Source organism: Protopterus annectens, chromosome 1.part2, assembly GCF_019279795.1.
Source record: "Protopterus annectens isolate FY-2018-M chromosome 1.part2, PAN1.0, whole genome shotgun sequence".
Classification (NCBI taxonomy): domain Eukaryota; kingdom Metazoa; phylum Chordata; order Ceratodontiformes; family Protopteridae; genus Protopterus; species Protopterus annectens.
Genome location: NC_056727.1, coordinates 819,607,036 through 819,628,193, shown reverse-complemented (window position 1 = coordinate 819,628,193; position 21,158 = coordinate 819,607,036). Strand labels below are relative to the sequence as shown.

Sequence of the window (21,158 nt, the reverse complement as noted above, 5' to 3'; positions counted from 1 at the left end):
GGTCAGTAAATTTCTTCCACAATTATTTTGGCAGTTTTATTCATATGCTTGAAAAGGTATGTAAACAGTATAATTAGCTCTAGGTGTGGTTCCTGACCCCCATTCTCCATGGTAAAGCTGTAACTGTTATTTCTAAAGTGTCTGATATTGATTGCTTAAATTATAATACTGTTAAAAATTGTCTGTTAGTGTGTTTTAAGTTAACACCTGAAGCTTATAGGAAAAAGTTTTGTGAGCATAGACACAAGGCAGACGAAAGTGTGTGTGAATATATTGCTGAGTTAAGCACTTATTCTCCTAGATGGGTGAGTGGGTGTCAGGTCACCACTTTTGATGGGCTGACAGACCTTTTGGTGAGGGAACAAGCCCTTAGCACTTTCACCTGATGACATGAGAATCTGGTTATCAGATAGGCAATGCAGTACTGCAGATGATTTGGGGAAGATGGGACTTATACCTAGCAAGCAGGGCATCACTACATAGGAAAGGGATACCCAGTGTTGTTCATGGGTCTAAGGGAACCCATGGTGGGCAGCCTAAACTGCCCCAACAGAGTCCACCAGTAGCAGGGGAAGCCACTAGTCCAGGTACACATCCAGGACCAAGGGTTAAATGCTTTAAATGCAACCATTGGGGCCATGTAGCATATAGATGTTTATGGAGGCAAGGTGGAGAACAAAAGGTGGGAGAGACAGCAAGTGGGAATGAAAGAATGCCAGCAGTGAGTTGTCTGCAGATAACAAGGATACCAAACTACCACAAGAGGTTATATCCTATCTTAGTAAATGGGAAAGTGGCCACTGCTAAGAGAAACACAGCCTCTGAGCTAGCCATTGTGAATCATGTAATTGTTAAAGAGGAGCACTACTTGCTTGGGCAGTCTACTCCAGTCAGAGCTTTAGGAGAGACCCCATTCCAAATACATTTGGCTAGGGTTCACCTTGACTGGGACAGTGGAAAAGGAAGCAAGCAATTAAATGTGTTTGAGAATATCCCTGCAGATGTCCTGATAGGGAATGATTTGGATAGTACAGTACCTTGTGTGCATGCAGTGACACGCAGTCAGGCTTGGAGACAAGCATGTGGATCTGGTAGCCCGGGGGAGACCCAAACAGACTGCAGACTTGAAGCCAGGACTGGTGTGGTGGTTACTTCAGAGAGGGAGTTACCCTGTAGCAGTAAGACTGAAGGTGAGCCACAGTTGCTTGTGTGTACTGATGTTCCCTGTGGGAGAGTGACTGCAAGGGCAGAGGTGAGTGGTAGTACCTAGGCTGACAGTAAGGCACCACTGCCAGAGGATACCAGACTTCCTGTGGAAGGGGAGCCTGGAAGTGTTACAAAGAGAGCGTTGAGACAGGTTCAGCTCTCAGACCCTACATTACAAAGCCTGAGGGAGATAGCTATTGAGGCACCTGATTCTCAAGGGAAGAGGAAATTTGTATACTGGGACAAAGAGTTGCTGTATAGAGAATGGACCCCTGAGGGAGGGCTAGAGGGTGAGAGAATATAGCAGTTAGTAGTGCCCAAAGCCTACCATCTGACACTTCTAGCCATAGCCCATGACATTCCCTTTGCAGGTCATATGGACATAAAACATACAAAGAGACATATTATACAGAACTTTTATTGGCCTGGGATTTCCAGAGATGTAACAGGGTATTGCAGGACCTGTGAATAGTGTCAAATGGTAGGTAAGGCAGGAGACAAATTGAAAGCTCCTTTGATGCCTTTACCTGTGATTGAGGGGCCATTTCAGAGGGTAGCTATGAATATTGTGGAGCCTCTGAGTTCCCCAAGTTCCACAGGGAAGAAGTACATCCTAGTGGTAGTAGATTATGCTGCCAGATACCCTGGAGCAATGGCATTGTCCTCCAATGAGGCAGAATATGTGGCAAATGCTTTGTTAGAGATTTTCATTAGGGTAGGTTTCCCAAAGGAAATACTGATAGAGGTGCCAATTTCAGGTCAGACCTGCTGGCTTGTCTGTGGAAGCACTGTGGGGTGAAGCATCTACAAATGATCCCCTACCACCCCCAGACTAATGGTCTTATTGAGAGGTTAAACTCTAAACTCAAGACTATGCTATGGGCATTTGCAGACCAGCTTAAGAGGGACTGGGTGATATATATCTATTGTTTGCTTATAGAGAGGTGCCCCAGGAATCCACAGGATTTTCCCCATTTGAGTTGCTGTATGGTCATAGGGTGAGGGGACCTCTAGATTTGATTCAAGATGAGTGGGAGGGTGAGTGTGAATCCCACAAGGAGTCTGTTGTGGTATATGCCTTAAACTTCAGGACAGGGCTCAGGAAGCTTATGGGTTTAGCCCAGAAGAACTTGGCAGAAGCCCAACAGCAGAAAAAGGTCTGGTATGACAGGAATTCTCAAGATAGAGAGTATGCTGTAGGGCAGCAGGTAATAGTTCTCACTCCTGTCAGACACAGCAAGCTATAGGCAACTTGGGAGGGACCGTTCAAGGTGGTAAGAAAGGTCAGTGATGTTAACTATATGGTAGAACTGCTAGACAGGAGGCAAGAGCACAAACTGTACCATGATAACATGATGACACCTTGCCATGATAAGGAGGCCCTGGTGCTAAGTATTTGCAGTACAGGGCAGGAAGAGTCTGAGGGGGAGCTATGACTACAGGGAGCCTGCCAGCTAAATCTCAATTACTATGGTGGAGCCCAGGGTTGCAGGCATATGATAGGACAGTGCAGCACTGTACTGGGGTCAGCAGTTCTCACTCACCACATCTGTCTTGCCTTGTTATGAGTAAGCAAGTCTAGGGTACAATAATTTCTCTTAGATACAGTTAGGAATATAGTGAAGTATAGCTTAGTTGTTTTCTTTATTTATTTTAGACTGTCCTGCAATGTTGTTTTAAATATTTCTTGTGATTTTGAACTCTGAAGTGACTGTGATTGTTTACTGAGTATTTTCTTGTTCTTTTATTATTTATCATTAAATATATTTAAACATTTCAATTGTAGCTGGACTGTCTAGAGAAATGTAAGCTCTGAGAGTACTTGCATGTCTATTTGTTGACACTGTACAGGCCACTCCTAATAGCCTTGCTCTTGGTCAAACTACCATTTGGATTAACAGGAACATTACACAGTAAGATTGGACACCCTTTGCTAAGGGCCTTAAAGTAACTGATAAGTAGTGGCTGGGGCAGTGAAAACTACCTTATAGTCTGGGCTGAAGGGGACATAACTAGTAATCCTGCGCCAGCCTTTCCCAGGTGTGTGTGTTTGTGTGTTTGTATGTGTGTGTGTGTGTGTGTGCGTGTGTAAATCAAATCTCAAGGAGTGTGTGTGTCAGCTACTTGGCAAGGACATGACACACTGGTTGGACAGAGAGGGTACTGGAGGTCTTGGCTTGGCCACTCAGCTGAGATTTCAACTCGATAGCTGTGCCAGTGGGGAGTCTTATTAGGGATTTGAAGAAAGAGGGATAAACCAGCCCCAGACTGACTGTGGTCTCTGTGTGCTGTTAATGGAAGTTGCACTTTACTGTGTGTGTACTTGTCATCCTCCCAGTGTGTACATCCCCCACTGTTTCTAGTCATGAGAATTGTGGCTCCTTGATTAGTGGGCCAATGATGGGGCATCACAGAGAGTTTATATGTAAATGCTAATGTGAACATTTTACATGAAAATTTGTACTTTGTGATTTACTTTTTCATCAAGTATTGAGTATTTGTGCATTTAGAGCACAAAACTGTGCTTGTGGAGGACAGACATTGTTTTACTTATCTTGCTACCACCTGTTCTTTACCTTACTTTTACAAATTCATCTAGGATCCACTATCCGATTTGAAGGCCTCATTCTTTATTTATGAAAGGAGCAACCACTGGTCTCCATGGTTTTACCTTCCCCTGACAGCAGGAAGAAGAAAATTGTCAGGGAGTCTTTGGGTGTCAGGCTTGCTTCTTTTTTGCCTCAGCCACTGGTGAGTGATTCTGCTGTGGCCATGTGTTGTTTCCTAGACCTTCCATCTTTATTCCTGGTCTCCTTGGTGGGTAAGGGAGAGACAGTCTTGTCAGTCTCAGAGGAAGGAGTAGGTAAAAGTTCATCATCAAGCTAGGATAAGGAACCTATCAGGAATAGTGTGCTTCTAAGAGTCCATCGTTTTTCAGAGAACTTTCCAGGAAAAGTGAACACAATGAGAACACCTTCCAGCCTTCTGTTTCTGGATTTGTTAAGGAACTAGTTAGTACTTTTTCCTTGTCTTCTTGTTCTTCAGGCAAGAAAAGAAAAAAGAGTTCCCTCTCTTTTCAACTTGGATTTATAGTCAGAATTGAAGGCATTAGTGGGGATGGTTGTACTCTCTTCTCAATCTAAAAAATATGATTCTGAAGACAGTATGGTTTCAGAATTTCCTTCTGAAGATTTACCTTTTTCTGACACCTTGTAGGATATAGTCACTGTGCAGTTCCCAACTCAGTACATTACATCATGACATACATGGACTAGGGCAGCATATGTGACCCAAGCCTGGGACTAAGTTAAACCTCTAAATGCCGTCGAGTTAGGGTTATCAGAAGAAGAAAGCCCAGTGGTCATCCACTGTAGAAAGTCTTCATGAAGCTAATCTGATATGATTGGTACATGATGCCAATAAACTAATCAAAAGTGTCTTCACTGAAAATGTGTTTGCATTTAAAAAATGTATCACAAGCTCTACTGATTGCAATTAGCTGGGTTACCTGGAATTGAGTTAATCGAGGAAGTGGCAGCAGTGCCTGATTTGAATTAACAGAGTAACATAAAAGTTAGACTGGTTCTGAAACCAAGTAGGAAGAAAGAGTAAAGAGGACTGTCTGTAGTGGATATTAGGATTGCATTTTTGAACTATTCTGCCAATAACAGCAAATGTAGTATGAACTCCAGTAACATTTTGATGATCCAAGCTCAACCATGTAGACTTCTGAGATCATCTGTGAACAACACACTTCAAGCACTATGTTGTCTTAAAGTGCAATTCATCTTCATAAGCTACACTGTGGCACTGCCTGCTGCCTGTAATGCTACTTATGGAAGAGTATCATTTAATAACCTCTTTAACTTCAACTTCATGTTTATAGAAGCGTTTGTCAGCTAAGCCCTTTATAATAAATAATAAAAGACAAGCACATCACTAGCATAAATTAATCAAGAAAAATAAACTAAATGAAACAAGAATAAAAGTATAAAAACGTATTTAAAAGCAGTGCAGTCACAAGCTCATTTAAATAATATTCGAAAATTTCAGTGAAACAATAGAGTTCCAATCAGCTGAGGCAGACCAAGAGCCAACTCTCTGCTCACAGACCAGACATTCTGTAACATCAAGCTGGTGCATCTTCTCCATTCCATCCTCTCATCACACTCAACATCTATCTCCCAGGTGAGCTTAAAGTTAGAATGACGTAAGTCTCTTCTTAGTTCAGTAGTAATAGAAATAGCAAAACAGAAGTCAAAGTGGCATTGCCAATACAACACTCTTCCACACAAAGAAGCTGCCAGATTTTCAGACTGTTAAATTTTATGTTAAATAATAAATGTAAAGGATCAAATTTGGCAGTTGACTGCACTGTACAAGGACTAATAACTGGTGAAAGAAGAATGAAAAGTGGACCATATTCCAACATGTCAGCTGTTCTTTCCACTGACATTCAGTCACTGGCAGTTTCATCATGGGAAACAAAAATCAGTTTTCCTCACTCAGCATTTTTAAAATGAGATTTTACCAGTATTTATCATCATCATCATTATCAGCCCCCTTTTTCCCATTTTCTACATGGGGTCAGGGTATCATGTTAACTGTCACCATCTCTCTCAATTCAATACCACAATCCTGCCTTCATCGACACTCATTTCTGACTGTCGCAGATCTTTCACACAATCCATCCACCTCTTTGCTGGATGTCCTCATTTCCTCTTACCTTCTTCCTGCCTGTTCCAAATCTTCTTCACCAGATTGTCTTCTGCTTTTCTGCACATGTCCAAACCACTGTAATCTGTTCTCTTTGATCTTTTCTGCAATTGGAGCTACTTTGGCTTCTGCTCTTACCTCTTCATTTCTTCATCTGTCCCGCAGTGTGCATCCTACCACCCTTCTCAGGCATTTAATTTCAGTCACCTCTAGCTTCCTCATCTGTTCTGCCTTTACTGCCCAGGTTTCTGTACCTTACAGTAGTAGTGATCGCACCACTGTCTTGTACACGTTACTTTTTGGTCCAAATCACCATAATCAATTCTCTTAGATATTTTCAGTAGTTGGAACTACTTTGGCTTCTACTCTTATGTCCTCATTTCTTTTTCTGTCCCACAGTGTGCATCCTACTACCCTTGTCAGGCACTTCATTTCCATCATCTCTAGCTTCCTCAGCTGCTCTGCCTTTACTGCCCATGTTTCTGTACCTTACAGTAGTAGTGATCACACCACTGTCTTGTACACCTTACTTTTCAGTTTCTTTGACATTCTTTTGTCACAGGCTACACCAGAGACTGTATGCCAATTGGCTGCAGCCCCTCTGATTCTAGCTTTGACCTCTTCATTCAGACTTCCTTTCTCCTTAGCCACCTTTCCAAGATACTTGAAGCTATTTACCTGTTCCACTATATTTGCTTCTGTCTCAATTCCCAGCTTCTTCTGATCTCCCAGTTTGCTGCCATTACCACTGTCTTATCTGTACTTAGTTTCATTCCATGTGCCTTCAGTTTTTCATTCCATTCCTCTATCCTTTGCTGAAGTTCTTGCTTAGAGTCTGCCTGGAATGCCACATCATCTGCATATAGCAGCTTTGTTGAGCTGTCCCCTCCAACCTGTTTGCTAATGTAGTCCATCACCAGTATAAACAGCTTGGGCTCAGAACCACACCTGGTGTACACCCACTCCAACTGGAACCTCTCTGTGAGGCTGAACACTGTTCGTACTTGAGCCACTGGGTCCTTGTATATAGCCTGCACTAATTCTACCAAAGTTTCTGGAACTTTGAACCAATGCAGTACTGGTCAAATCAGCTTTCTTGGGACCTTGTCATATGCTTTCTCTATGTCTAGGAATGCCCAGTTGGACTATTTCCTAATCTGTAGCTTCTTCTCAATTATCTGTCTCACTAGAAACATTGGACAGTTGTACTGCATCCTGACCTGAATCTAAATTGCTCATTTCCTATCTTACTTTCTACTACTCTGCATATCCATCTATCAGTCACCTTCTCCAGAACTTTCATGCAGTGTGATAGGAGTTTGATGCTTCTGTATAGGCCTACAGTTGTGGATGACCTCTTTGTTCTTGCACACTGGCAAGAATATGCTTATTCTCCATTCATCTGGAATACACCTTTCTCTCCACACTGTTATGAGTACTCTCAGGAGCCATACCTCCCCTATTTTACTCAGCATCTTTATCATATCTGCTGTGACTTCATTTTCCTTAGTGCTAACCTTACTTCTTCTAGGGTGGGCCCCTCTTTTTCAATAATTGTCGGCTATTTCTGGGGCAGTGTGGCTTCTGTTAGGTTTTCTACTTTTTGTGCCACCTACTTAGTTACTTTCCAGAAGTTGGCAGAGTGCCTCCAATGCCCTATTCTTTGCTATTGCAACTCTTTTCTTAGTTTCTTTGTTAGCCAACCAGTATTTCTTCCTTGCCTGGTTGGTCTTTTCTATCTCCTACTTTTTCATACACTCTTCCTTCTTTTGATGACTTTCACCACCAACTTTCCTTATGTATCATATCTAGCTGAGCCATGTATCCGTTCTGAAATCCTCACACATGCTGTTTTGAGACACTGCCATTCATCTTCAAGTTGACCTATTTCTTCCTTTTCTTGGGGAGCTAGAGCCCTGAGTAATTCCTTGAACTGTTGTGTTTTCTCTCCAGTCTTCAGCCTGATCTCTGTTGACTTTAGAGCCTTTTTTCACCAATACTTGCGATGATTATGGCAACTAGTAGTGGTTTATGCTGTTCAACTATCAGTGGGGATGACTTTGCAATCATTGATTAGAATCAATTACTAGGAGTTGCAATCATTGATTAGAATCAATTACTAGGAGGAAGGCTATCTGAGTTGCATGTTAGCCAGCCTTCTGAACCATGTGTTAGCTACTATCAAGCCATTTGCCAGACAGAAGTATAGAATGGCCTCCTCCTTCTTTATTCCTGTTGCCCTGTTCAGACTGTCCCAATATGTGCATTCAGGCCACCAACACCAATTTGCATTGTCCTCCTTTATCTAGTAGGTCTTGGAACTGCTGAGTGCACTCTTTTCCTCACTATCAGAACCCTGCTGCAGGGCATAGGTTGAGATTAAGAATGCTGTCTGTCTATACTGGAGTTTGATTGCCATGAGTCTGTCACTATCTCTGATGATATCCCTCACTGCCTTCTGGCAGCTGTCTTTCACCACAATTCCCACACCTGTCCTCCTCCTGAGTAGTAGACTCTGGATCCCAAGCTAAGTGGCTTCACTGTACTGCCCTTCAATCTTGTCTCTTGGATACATAGGATGTCCAGCCTCCTCCATATCATGTCATCCACTTCCTAACTGCATCTTGTGAACCGACATTAAGTGTAGCAATTCTCAGGTTTCTGTTATAGTAGCTTATTGACCCACATTGGCCAATAAGGGCACATACACCCCTCCCACCGATAGCATAGTTTCCAGGCGTAGGTCAGAGTAGGCCGGGTCCTCAACCCACTTATCATCAGTAACTACCCATGCCCATTTTAATGATATTAGTTAACATGATGAAATCACCTAGAGCCATATTTTACATCATCGAGCAGCTAGCCATTCCACGGCACACAGTCTGTGACCTATGTTCTCCTATCTTGAGGATGCTGCACACCACTGTAGATGTCCAAAGTAGTTGGTCTGTACAACTCCTCCCCCTATGGGACACCATGTAGAGTCTGTGCTGCTGCCCACAGCTCCATTCACTGGTGAGTTTGAGATGGAAACATTCAGCATGTTTTTCGGACGTGGGAGGAATCCCACAGAGACACAGGGAGAGCATACAAACTCCAAACAGACTTTGGTCGGAGGTCAGGATCGAACCTTGTACCTTGTGCATGGGAGGTGAAGACCTTAACCATTATCCCAACTGGTCCCAGTATTGTTTAAACAAAAAACAGAGAGACTGACACTTACACATTTACACCTTCTTCCAATCCAGTCGCTTTGCTTTTCCTCTGTATTTGTTATGGGAACTACCTGAAAAAATCATTCCTCTCATTTTACCTCTGCCAGTCTTAGCAGTACTCACTCATTTCTTCATCTAATTAATTTTGGGCAGAAAAAGAGTACTTCACAAAGTAACTGCTTACTAGTTTGGCTTACAAGCTGTCACTCCAAATTACTTGCCAGGTTCAGCTGACTTGAGAGCTTTGGTTGCATTGCCCAGCACAACTTGATGAAAAAAAAAAAAACATCAAGGCTTTAGCTGGCTCAACATCGTGTTGTGATAGCATGAATTGGAAGATTGTTTAGCTGAAAAAAATCAAGCCAATAAATTAGAATGCACCACCACAATTGGTGGATTTGAGAGGTATGGGTTTATTAGATAGGTGTGGTTGTTTAGGCTGGTTGAAACTGAAAGAAAGATGTTGAACGTTGTGCATTTGTAGGATATGAATGAAATTAATATGCTGCCAATGGACTGTGGTCATAAACTGCCACATTGGTTATGGCTTTAATAATGTGAGGTTTCTGGGTTTGAGGAATGGGTGCACATATCAAGCAGAAAAAATATTTACTGTTTGTGTTTGTGGGGTCACTATGGCAGGTAAGCTAATAATTTCTCTAAAACTCAACTCTACTCATAAAAAGCTGACAACTTGTTAGATTCTCCGCTGTTTGATTGTTAAAGGTTTTTGTATTTATAAGAATGTAAATGACCACACATCATGTAGAGCACAGGTTTGATTTACATTTGCTCAATCTGATTTGCCTTCCAAACATAACTGAGTGGGGTGATAATGAATAACAGATTTGTAAGGATTTGTTTCCTCTGTATGGCCATATTTGAGTCAGCACTCAGGTTCTGTTTGTAGCTTAGAGCATCAGCCTGGTGATTAATGTCAAATGGAAAACACAACACACACAGACACACACACACACACACACACACACACACACACACACACACACACACACACACACACACACACACACACACAGAAAGTTTCTGCTTAGGCACTGTTAGCATCTTACAAGTAAGATTATACTGTTGACATTTGTGAATTGAGCCTAAGATCTGTGGTGTACTGTGCTAGTGTAACTACTACTGGACCAACAGGAATTTCTGGACCGATAGGTGTTGAGTTTTGCCTTAAAAAGCTTGCTACTGTGGTTGGGTGGAACATAACGAGTGCCTAATTGGTTATTGTTTTATTAATCTTTACTTGCCAATAAATTTGAATGAGATTTGGGTAATAGAAAATTTAAGGTGTTTTCAGTTGACGAAGGTTAGGGACGGAGTCACGTACATACAGGGCATATGGTTAAAGTTTGTTTTTATGAGTATACTTGTAGTTCTTTACTAATTTTCTTGGCTAGACTGTGTTGTATAACAAATTGCTAGCATATTGTTTTTATTTTTCAGTAGCTTGTTAATTCATGAAGAGTTGTGTTTTCCAGATCATGTAATAGTCCCTTGTTCTGGGCGGACCAGAATTTATTAGTTGCTTAAGTTGTTTGGATGACTTTGCTCCCTGTAATTTAATAGCCAAAGTTAGATTTACTTTATTTTGTTTAATTTAATTTAATTTAATTTATTTATTTATTTATTTAGTATTTTCAAAAAGCAAATGCGTTTATGAGAAAAGTGTCCAGCATTTGGGCTGTCTGTAGATAACAACCTAGGCATACAAGTTGCCCAATGCTGAAAAAGGAAAGTTTGTTAGATGTATGATGGTGATACCTTGGACTCATCTGCAACATTTGTGCTTATCAACACATTCTGAGTTTAGTACAGAGAAGTAGTAGATCCTTGCCCATAGATATCTTGGGCCTGGAAATGCGTTCCTTTCAGCCTGCCCTAGCTATGCTTCTGCTAACACTATTTACAACTCAGAAGAGAGCTCCAATAAAAATTCAGTATTAACTGATTAACACTGGTTTCAGTATACGTGGTATAAAAGGTTAACATGCACCATTTCATGATGGATAATTTTATGTATATATCAAGTTTTAATGTTTGCATAGTTCATTATGATAAGGGGCATCTGTCTCTCTTCCCGTTTCAACTGTGTGTGTTTCTTCAAGTTTTCAGATTGGAATGCATGTGTTTATTTTTAGTATTTATGTTATCTGTATACAGTGAAATACAGATTATTTTATAAAATAAAATACATCAGAGTTCCATTAAATGCATGCCTATTGCTCTTCTATAACAGAGTTCTTTACAGAAAATACAAGGACACTGGAACGCCAAAGTGATACAATAGCTTTTACTGGACAAAATAGGTTTTACAATTACTCAAGCTTTTGGGCTAACAGGAGCCCATCACTGGGAATTATTTAGTTACTGGTATTAGATGCAGTGCCTTGAGAGGGAAGTACATTATTTATTTCTTATTGGATAAAAAAGATACTTGAAAAATGCCAGTTGTCAACTGCACTTCAGACAGAAACTGAGTGTGTGCTTGTGTGTGTGTGTGTGTGTGTGTGTGTGTGTGTGTGTGTGTGTGTGTGTGTGTGTGTGTGTGTGTGTGTGTGTGTGTGTGTGTGCTTGTGCGTGTGTGTGTGTGTGTGTGTGTGTGTGTGTGTGTGTGTGTGTGTGTGTGTGTGTGTGTGTGTGTGTGTGTGTGTGTGTGTGATGGAAACTTTACAAGACCAGGCTATGGCCTGCTGTAAAAACCAAAGGTTCTCCCTGCATGTTAACTTTATTGTTTGTGCTCATTTAGCAAAAAAGATAATGGCTCAAGAGGCTGCTCTGGCATTTAATGGGAAAACAAATCACAATAAAAGAGATTAGTAGAGAGATTAGTTTATCCAGTGAAGGAAAAGAAGACATAATCTAAAATTTGTTGGTCTATGTAAACACCTATTCTTTGTGAGGCAGATGTTTTAGTTAACAGAAAATGTGAATTTGCAATGATCTCCAGGTCACAGTAAAGTGATGTGTTAAAGCAGGGACTATCAAGGGAGTGATATACCATAGATGCTCTGAGTAGTTAGTGCACTGTATAGGCTGTGGATTCGCTAAAAGAAAGAATGAAAGGGAAAAAATAAAAGAAAAAATTGTGTTCATATACCAGTATAAGGTTTTGACAGATACCTATGAGGAATAACAGTACTGAATAACATTTTGTTATACTGTTAAAATTACGTAAAGCACACAAATTAGTTCACCAAGCCAACGGAGCACGGAACCCACGGAATAAAAGAAAATAATGTCAAAAGCCACTTTCAAAATGTTATCCGTGTAGTTCCAGGCAGAACACTCATAACTGAAATATTGCTAAATACCACGATCAAAATTACTTGTAAACGACTGCAAATAGTAACAAGTTCTGGAGACGTTCGTACTAATAAAAACTAGTTTATTTGAACACGTTAGCGCTTTCACCTCCTGGCTTCTTCAGACGTACAAAAAAACACTACAAATCCATAAATTAAATAGTTGTCCTTTGAATCCCATTGGATCAGCCAGATAATACATTTAAAGGTGTATTAACACTTAGCAAGAAATGTCACAATTTATCAGTAGCCAAAACTGATCATATATATAATCTAGACACTTATACATAAAAACATAATTTTAAAAACCACAAAGCTATCTAACACTCTATATGTAAAAATATATAAATATATATATATGTGTGTGTTAGTCTGTTGCATATGATTCATTTAAACGCATATGATTCATTTAAACGCACACATTATAAATACATGTTTAAAATTTCTGATATTCAATATTTCAAATATAAAACAATGACTGTGTGCGTATATCCATCATTTCCTTGTAAGCATCTAGTACAAAGATAAAATAAATTAATTACAATATATTAGATGCTAAATTAAAACACACAATCCTAGCTGTCTCTCTAAAAAATCACTAACAGCTCTTGAATTTCTTAGGTTTCCTACACCTCTTCTTCCTAAGTATAGGTCTAATGTTCACCCTTTCATTCAGGCCAGGTGATTTATCAGATTTACATCTGATTATCCATTTCATTTCACATTCTAATGTATCATTAATCAGGTCCCCTCCTCTAGGGTTCTCATAAATTACTTGCATAACAAAAAACATAAATGTGTGTGATGAACCAGTGTTTTTAATGTGTTTGGCTAATGCATTAGTTTCTGTCCCCATTCTAATGTGATACAGATGTTCCCTAATTCGTTCTCGCAATGCTCTATTAGTTTTACCTATATAATATGCCCTGCATGCTGAACATCTCGCTAAATATATCACATTCTTGCTTGTGCAGTTAGTATCTGTATTAAACTTGTATACATAATTACTAATGGGGTGTGTAAATGTGGTGTCTGTATCAATGGCATGGCATTGATTACACTTACCACAGGGACGTGTGTTATACCCACTAACTGGATTCCTCAACTCTTTTCTCATCAAGCTTTTATAACACAACATGTTCCTTAAATTAGGTTTGTTTTTATAAACCACTTTAGGTTCAAGTCCCACTAACTCAATAATGCGTTCATCTAATTTCAAAACATCCCAATGTCTAACTAATGAGTCTCTGATATGTACAGAATCTCTGGTATAGAAAAGTGGGGCCCTTACAACTACTGCTCCTGTCTCGCTCCCTGGAGTCTCAGTGTGATGTTGTTCAGAGAAGTAGGGTTTGGCCACAGTACCTCTAAGTGGATGAACGTGGTTAAATGCATGTGTAAATACACCATCACTGTAACCTCTATCATGAAACATATTCCTAAGCCGGGCTACCTCATCATTATACCCTTCAACACTTGGATTCAATCTAGACGCTCTCATTAATTGGCTCTTCAAAATGTTATCAAAAACATACTTGGGGTGCATACTCTGCCTGTGTAATAGAGTATTCCTGTAACATGACTTCCTATGGATGGACGTATTCACGTATGGACGTATTCACCAATCCAGAAGGTAGTCTCATGATGTTAACATCCAAAAATGAAAGACACTCTGACGAGTAACTAACTGTAAACTCTAAGAAACCAGTTGATTTATTAATCTCGTCAATAAACCAATTATCACACTGAGAGTCCAGGTAGCGAGACAGGAGCAGTAGTTGTAAGGGCCCCACTTTTCTATACCAGAGATTCTGTACATATCAGAGACTCATTAGTTAGACATTGGGATGTTTTGAAATTAGATGAACGCATTATTGAGTTGGTGGGACTTGAACCTAAAGTGGTTTATAAAAACAAACCTAATTTAAGGAACATGTTGTGTTATAAAAGCTTGATGAGAAAAGAGTTGAGGAATCCAGTTAGTGGGTATAACACACGTCCCTGTGGTAAGTGTAATCAATGCCATGCCATTGATACAGACACCACATTTACACACCCCATTAGTAATTATGTATACAAGTTTAATACAGATACTAACTGCACAAGCAAGAATGTGATATATTTAGCGAGATGTTCAGCATGCAGGGCATATTATATAGGTAAAACTAATAGAGCATTGCGAGAACGAATTAGGGAACATCTGTATCACATTAGAATGGGGACAGAAACTAATGCATTAGCCAAACACGTTAAAAACACTGATTCATCACACACATTCATGTTTTTTGTTATGCAAGTAATTTATGAGAACCCTAGAGGAGGGGACCTGATTAATGATACATTAGAATGTGAAATGAAATGGATAATCAGATGTAAATCTGATAAATCACCTGGCCTGAATGAAAGGGTGAATATTAGACCTATACTTAGAAAGAAGAGGTGTAGGAAACCTAAGAAATTCAAGAGCTGTTAGTGATTTTTTAGAGAGACAGCTAGGATTGTGTGTTTTAATTTAGCATCTAATATATTGTAATTAATTTATTTTATCTTTGTACTAGATGCTTACGAGGAAATGATGGATATACGCACACAGTCATTGTTTTATATTTGAAATATTGAATATCAGAAATTTTAAACATGTATTTATAAAGTGTGCGTTTAAATGAATCATATGCGTTTAAATGAATCATATGCAACAGATTTACACACACATATATATATATTTATATATTTTTATTTTTATATTTTTATATATAGAGTGTTAGATAGCTTTGTGGTTTTTAAAATTATGTTTTTATGTATAAGTGTCTAGATTATATATATGATTATATATATGATCAGTTTTGGCCACTGATAAATTGTGACATTTCTTGCTAAGTGTTAATACACCTTTAAATGTATTATCTGGCTGATCCAATGGGATTCAAAGGACAACTATTTAATTCATGGATTTGTAGTGTTTTTTTGTACGTCTGAAGAAGCCAGGAGGTGAAAGCGCTAACGTGTTCGAATAAACTAGTTTTTATTAGTACGAACGTCTCCAGAACTTGTTACTATTTACAGTCGTTTACAAGTAATTTTGATCGTGGTATTTAGCAATATTTCAGTTATGAGTGTTCTGCCTGGAACTACACGGATAACATTTTGAAAGTGGCTTTTGATACTGTTAAAATTGTCTAAAAATTAAGGCCTTACTTACAATTAGGTTTACGATTACTAGTGTTCTGATTAGAATGTTATCTTATATAGTAAATAAAACACAAGCCTTAGAAATTTTGCATCATTTGGATTCAAGTAAAATTCATCATAAAATCATACATTAGCAAAATAAGAAATCTTTCTTGCCCTTTAGTATTTCTTATTTGTGTCCACTGCTGTTTGCTCCTAGGGAAAAGTTCTTAACTGCTATAGTGCCTCATAAAGGCAAGATCCAAGTAGAAACTACAAGCTATCTAACTGAGCATAATCGCCATTGTCCTTCTTTCCAAAAGTATACGGGAGTGTCCTTCAAGATCCATAATAGACATGTGATAAGAAATGATCAGGCTGGAAAAATATTATATTGTTACTTTGCCAGGTCTTTTTGCTTGTTGCTGTGTGTCTATGGCCATTCATACTTGTTCTGAGCATCTGGCTTGTCTGTCCTATATAACTTGTCTATGGACATTTCCTGCACTTGATTAGCTAAACCAAATTTTTAGAACTCCATGTAAATGCATGCTGTACTCTGTAAACTTCTGTTCTATGAATTTATGTTGGAAGCAGTACAAGTCACATGACATTTCTTGCATCATGGCTGGTTGCATGGTTTTGTACAATTTTCGACTATGTTCTGTTCTGTGTTTCTCACAAGAAAAATATGTTAGGTTTGCTGGTTGTTTAAATGACAGTAGTGGGAGTGCTTCAAAAATGTGTCTCAGCTTGTCATCCTCAGTGAATATTGATTAGAAGTCCCTTGTAATTTTGTAGAGTTTTTAAGTTCTGGACAATATGTTTTCACTAATGGAATTCTGTAACAGGGGGATTCTCTTTATACAGGAGCAGCTGTTATGTGGTACTGCTTTGTCAACTGGCATAGTCACCTTGAGCAAGCGTGGCTTCTTTCAGATGAAGCAACTCTGTGTCTATTTCAGCCTCACTAAAACAAATGTTGTGATATTGAAATGCCTTACTGTCAATCATTGACTTATTTGTGTAGCTGGGCTGATTACTTCACCTTTGTAGATACATGTGTTTGCCAGTTAACTTCCTGTACACATGTTTGTAATATCCCATTGTGTACTAGTAACTTTAGTATCAAGGAAGGTTACACCTGAAGTCAAATACTCTAAGGAGAGTTTAATTGATGGGTGGATTATGTTGAGTACTTGTTGGAATTCCTTGACGGAGTTGAAGATATGCATCCAAATTATGAGTAAGTCAATAAAATGGAAAAAAGTCAGTGGTCTGTGAGTACAGTGCTGTAGAAATTCCTCTTGCATGTTTGCTGTGAACAGGTCCGTGTATTGTGCAGCCATTCTGATGCTCATTGCAGTGCCAATAGTCTGAACATCATTTTTTGTAATGACATTTAAGTTATGTGTCAGAATAAATTCTATAAGTTGCCCCACTATATCTGGAGTAGTAATGTAATGATCTGTTTTCTCTTGTAAATACTTGAGATGGGCAGCAATGCCATCCTGGTGTGCGGTGTTTGAATAAACTGAGGAGGTATCCACTGTGGCTAAAACAGTGCTAGGTGGTAGGTTGTTATAAGGCGCTTGTTATTGACAGGCATAGTGTGAAGTGTCAAAGTGCGAGACAGAAAAATACAATGCACTACCCTGAAAAATGATGAAGATATACATTATTCCAACATTTTCATTAATATTGCCTTATTTAAGTGACGTACAAACTATTAAATGGCTTTGGCTGAAGGTTTAAATAATGATGAAGAAAATTGTCTCTGACACTTTCACTGTAAATTGTGTAATTTGAGAAATATTCACCATTGTTTCAATTGTTTATTATGGATACAAACATCATATATCATATTTCTGTAAATATTTGAAAAGGTATCACCCAGAAAGGAACTGCATTTCATCACATGAAGGCTTAAGACTGGCTGAGAAAAAAAAGAGCAGCTAATGCTATGTGCCTAGGTTGTACAATTTCCAAGATATAAAACACTGTTTGTGAAAATTTAAAGAAAAAAAAATTACATTTAGAGTTTTTTGCATACCAATAAATTACTGCATTTCTGTAAAGAATTGGAATATGCTGACTTTTGCCTTTGTAAAGAACATGTTTTACAGAACATGTGCTTATAATTTTTTAAACAGCATTTAAGTGTTTATGCATTTTTAACATTTACCGTTCATGAGAAATGTATGTTTCTTTGAGGTTTGTTTTTAAACCTGATTAAAAAAATGATCTGAAATGTAAGGATGCTAATAGCCTACAAGAGGTGATAGAGTGGTTCATGGTGTTGAAAAATGTATCCAAATCAAATGCAAGTATGCTAGTGTATTTTGTATAATTTGGTGGTGAAGGTCATAGTTTACTTTATTTCATTATGCTTGCAAGGAATACGCATGTTTAAATCAAGCTATATCCTAACATGCCTAGCTGTGTGGCATGGAGGGAGGAAGTTCTATGACCCAGTGAACCTGAGAACAGTTAGTGGTTGGACACTAGAAGGATGATGTGGGGGAATGGAGCTGAGTAGTAATGTTTGCTTACCCACCCTTGGGGGATAGGAGATAGCTAGGCCTGCTGATATAATGATACTCAGTAGAGGCTAGATGTATTACCAGTACAAGGCCAGGGTGCTGTGACAAATAACATGCACTGTAGCTTGAGTCAGATATGCACAGCAGTATGCATGTATGTGGGGTGGCATTGTAGGCCAGGTCCACTCGTTATTGGGAGTTAGGGCATAGCTAAAACACCCTGACAGCTGGCTAAATTGTGGACACCTCTTGCTTGACAGGAAGAATAAATGTGCTACATGGCTGATATGCTACAGAGGAAATGATTAGGCAAGTTGGACAGGGAAAAACAGATGGTTGTTAGGTAGCAGGGGCATAAAAATTGGTACTTGAAAAATATCCTAGCATGATTTCTGTTTAAATAATAAAAAACATTTAAGACATAATTTTGCATATGATGCTTTCTGTATTGGAAACATTGTTGCATATTTGAATGAGCATTTTAGTGTCTTTATATCCAACCATCTTTTCTGGACTCTAATAGGTTTAATCATTGATGCATTTGGAGAGTTACGAGACCAGCAAGAACAAGTGAAAGAAGATATGGAGGTAAGTGCTACCTGAAAATGTGGACATTACACTATAAAACGTCTGTAGAGTGTATGTCAAAGGATAACATTTCAATGTAGTGAAAGTATTCTTCACATTGCTTCCTAGTTTTTGCAGTATTGGATACATGGTAATAATTAACTGAGGGGGCGTGACTGTGCCGCAGAATATAAAGGAAACAAAAAACGGTAATGGCAGATGATGCTGTGAAAGCAGGCTGAGCTAAGCATCATTTTTCAAGCTTGTCTTCTTCTAGTTAAGATTTGTTATTTATTTAAAGTAGAAGAAATGATGAAAACGAAGTGAGACAAGATAAAGTTCTTGATAAAAACGTAATTTATTCACAGGTGTACAGACGTAGATAAGCGCTTTTGCTTGAAAAGCATCATCAGATCATTAATACATTCACCTTAAAAACAAAATAACTATATATACAGCTTCTATGAACATGTGATCCAATCAAAGCACACTACTAATTAATACATTTAAAGAGATACTAAAGACAAAATAAAATCTATGTGTTAAAACCAGACACCTTCACACATATAACGCTATTATGAAAAACCTACAGAAATTTTAAAATGCATGCATATAAGCATATCCATATGTTATATATAACTGTCTTTATACACAAATTAATAAATAAAAACCATAAACATAACAAAATATTAAAGTTTATCTTAAACAAATTCATTGCTTGCATCAGAACACATTACTTATCTAACATTCCTATGTCTTCTTAAAATTGGTTTAATAGATGCCCTTTCATTGAGCCCCCTGCCTTTATCTGCTCTTAATTTTATAATCCAGGTGCCCTCTCTACACTCTGTATAATTCCTGATGTCTCCTTCACGGTTACTAGGAATAATGACTTCCAAAGCTCTAAATAAAAATCTATGTGTCACACCATGCTGTGTAATGTGTTTGGCCAGTGCATTTTATTTTTATTTGTTTATTAGCATTTCTTTACCAGGGAAGTCTAACTGGGCCATGACTGACCCATTTTCAGTTGAGGCCTGGGGAAAAAAGCACCACAGTTAAAAAATATTGCATAATACAATACAGTACAATACAATACGATGCAATGCAAGGCAAAACAGTAGTTGTAGCGATCACATTAAAAAAAAATAAATAAAAAAAAAAAAAGAAGAAGAGATAGACCCTGGAAATCATTATATTCCACAAAGTTATATTTTAGTTTTACTGAAGCAATGGTAAGCTGTCAGGTCTTCAGCTGAAAGCCAAGAAAGCTTAGATTATGCAAGATGACCAAAAAGGAACTACCAATAGAGTATAGATGAATGGGATTGTAGTAATATTTATACAGGAGAAGAGCGTCAGGAGCATTGTTTGGAATCCCGAAAAGGTGGGCCCCAAGGTTTGTTTTGAAGTATTCTGGAGTTATGATTTGTCTTGAGTCTTGTGAGATACTATTCTAAAATTTGGATACATATGATGAATACATTGGTTCACTGTATTTAATGTTTTGTTTACGGACCTGGGCAAGGTATGTGTCCTTCAGTCCTGGACATTTGCCTGAGGGATGAAGTATAATCTGTGCCAATTTAAGTTGACTGAATTTCTGACAGATGAGAATTTTCAGCTAGTTTAACCAGTTGAGTGCTAGCTAATGATTGTTAGGTGGGTTTCAAATGTTGTACTTTTATTATAATAGTGTTTTAGTTTAGTTAAAAGGGAGGAGTTGAAATTTGTTAGTAAGGTAGATGAATATGAGAGAGTTGGCAATAGATATGAGAGGGTTGTGTTCATTCTAGACTGCAAGGTGAGGTATAGAGATGCTTTGTAAATAAAGACCTAGTTTTATAAGTTTTATACATTTTTGTTAGTATTTTGGGTGTAATTTAGTATGTGTGACAACCTTAAATCTAGTGTTTTGTTCAGATAATATAGTAAAGGTATTTTGTGATCAGAATGTTGTTTTTGGATGAAAAGGACAGTTTTTGTTTTGTTTGGGGTTAGAAGAGGATTAGATAGATTGGCTCAAAAAAGATTTGATAGAAGAGTAGGATTGTTGTGGAATAGTTTGTAGCTATGGCATGCGTTGAGCTTAACAAGTTAAAGTGGGGTCATCTGCATCATGAACCAGAGAGCCTTGCCCCTATCAGCAATGTACTTCCCCAGTAACCATTAAAACAAGTCTAGATGACTGGATGGGTGATCACAAATTTTCACCACACAAATGAAATAATTTACTTAATGGGAGATGTTATTAGTCTCCCATCAGTATTGGGTGTTGTAACCTAGCTTCTCATTGGTCTTTCATTGACCGTAAGCTTAGTAAGAACCTATGAACCTATGTTTGAGTTCAGGCTTCAGCAAGATAGATCTGTCTTGATACCAGCGAAGAAAAGAGTAAGTTTACCTTAGTCTCCACCCTCTAT

At 38.5% G+C, this 21,158-nt stretch overlaps 1 protein-coding gene across 1 annotated transcript in view; it reads left to right on the top strand.

Annotated features, from left to right (window-relative positions):
- RYR2 (ryanodine receptor 2) overlaps window positions 1-21,158 on the top strand; it is a 6,224,161-nt gene that overhangs the window by 6,016,033 nt on the left and 186,970 nt on the right. Inside the window, exon 102 of the mRNA XM_044059048.1 lies at window positions 18,692-18,756. Coding sequence (XP_043914983.1) covers window positions 18,692-18,756 — 65 coding nt within the window. The remainder of the gene's footprint in view (window positions 1-18,691; window positions 18,757-21,158) is intronic.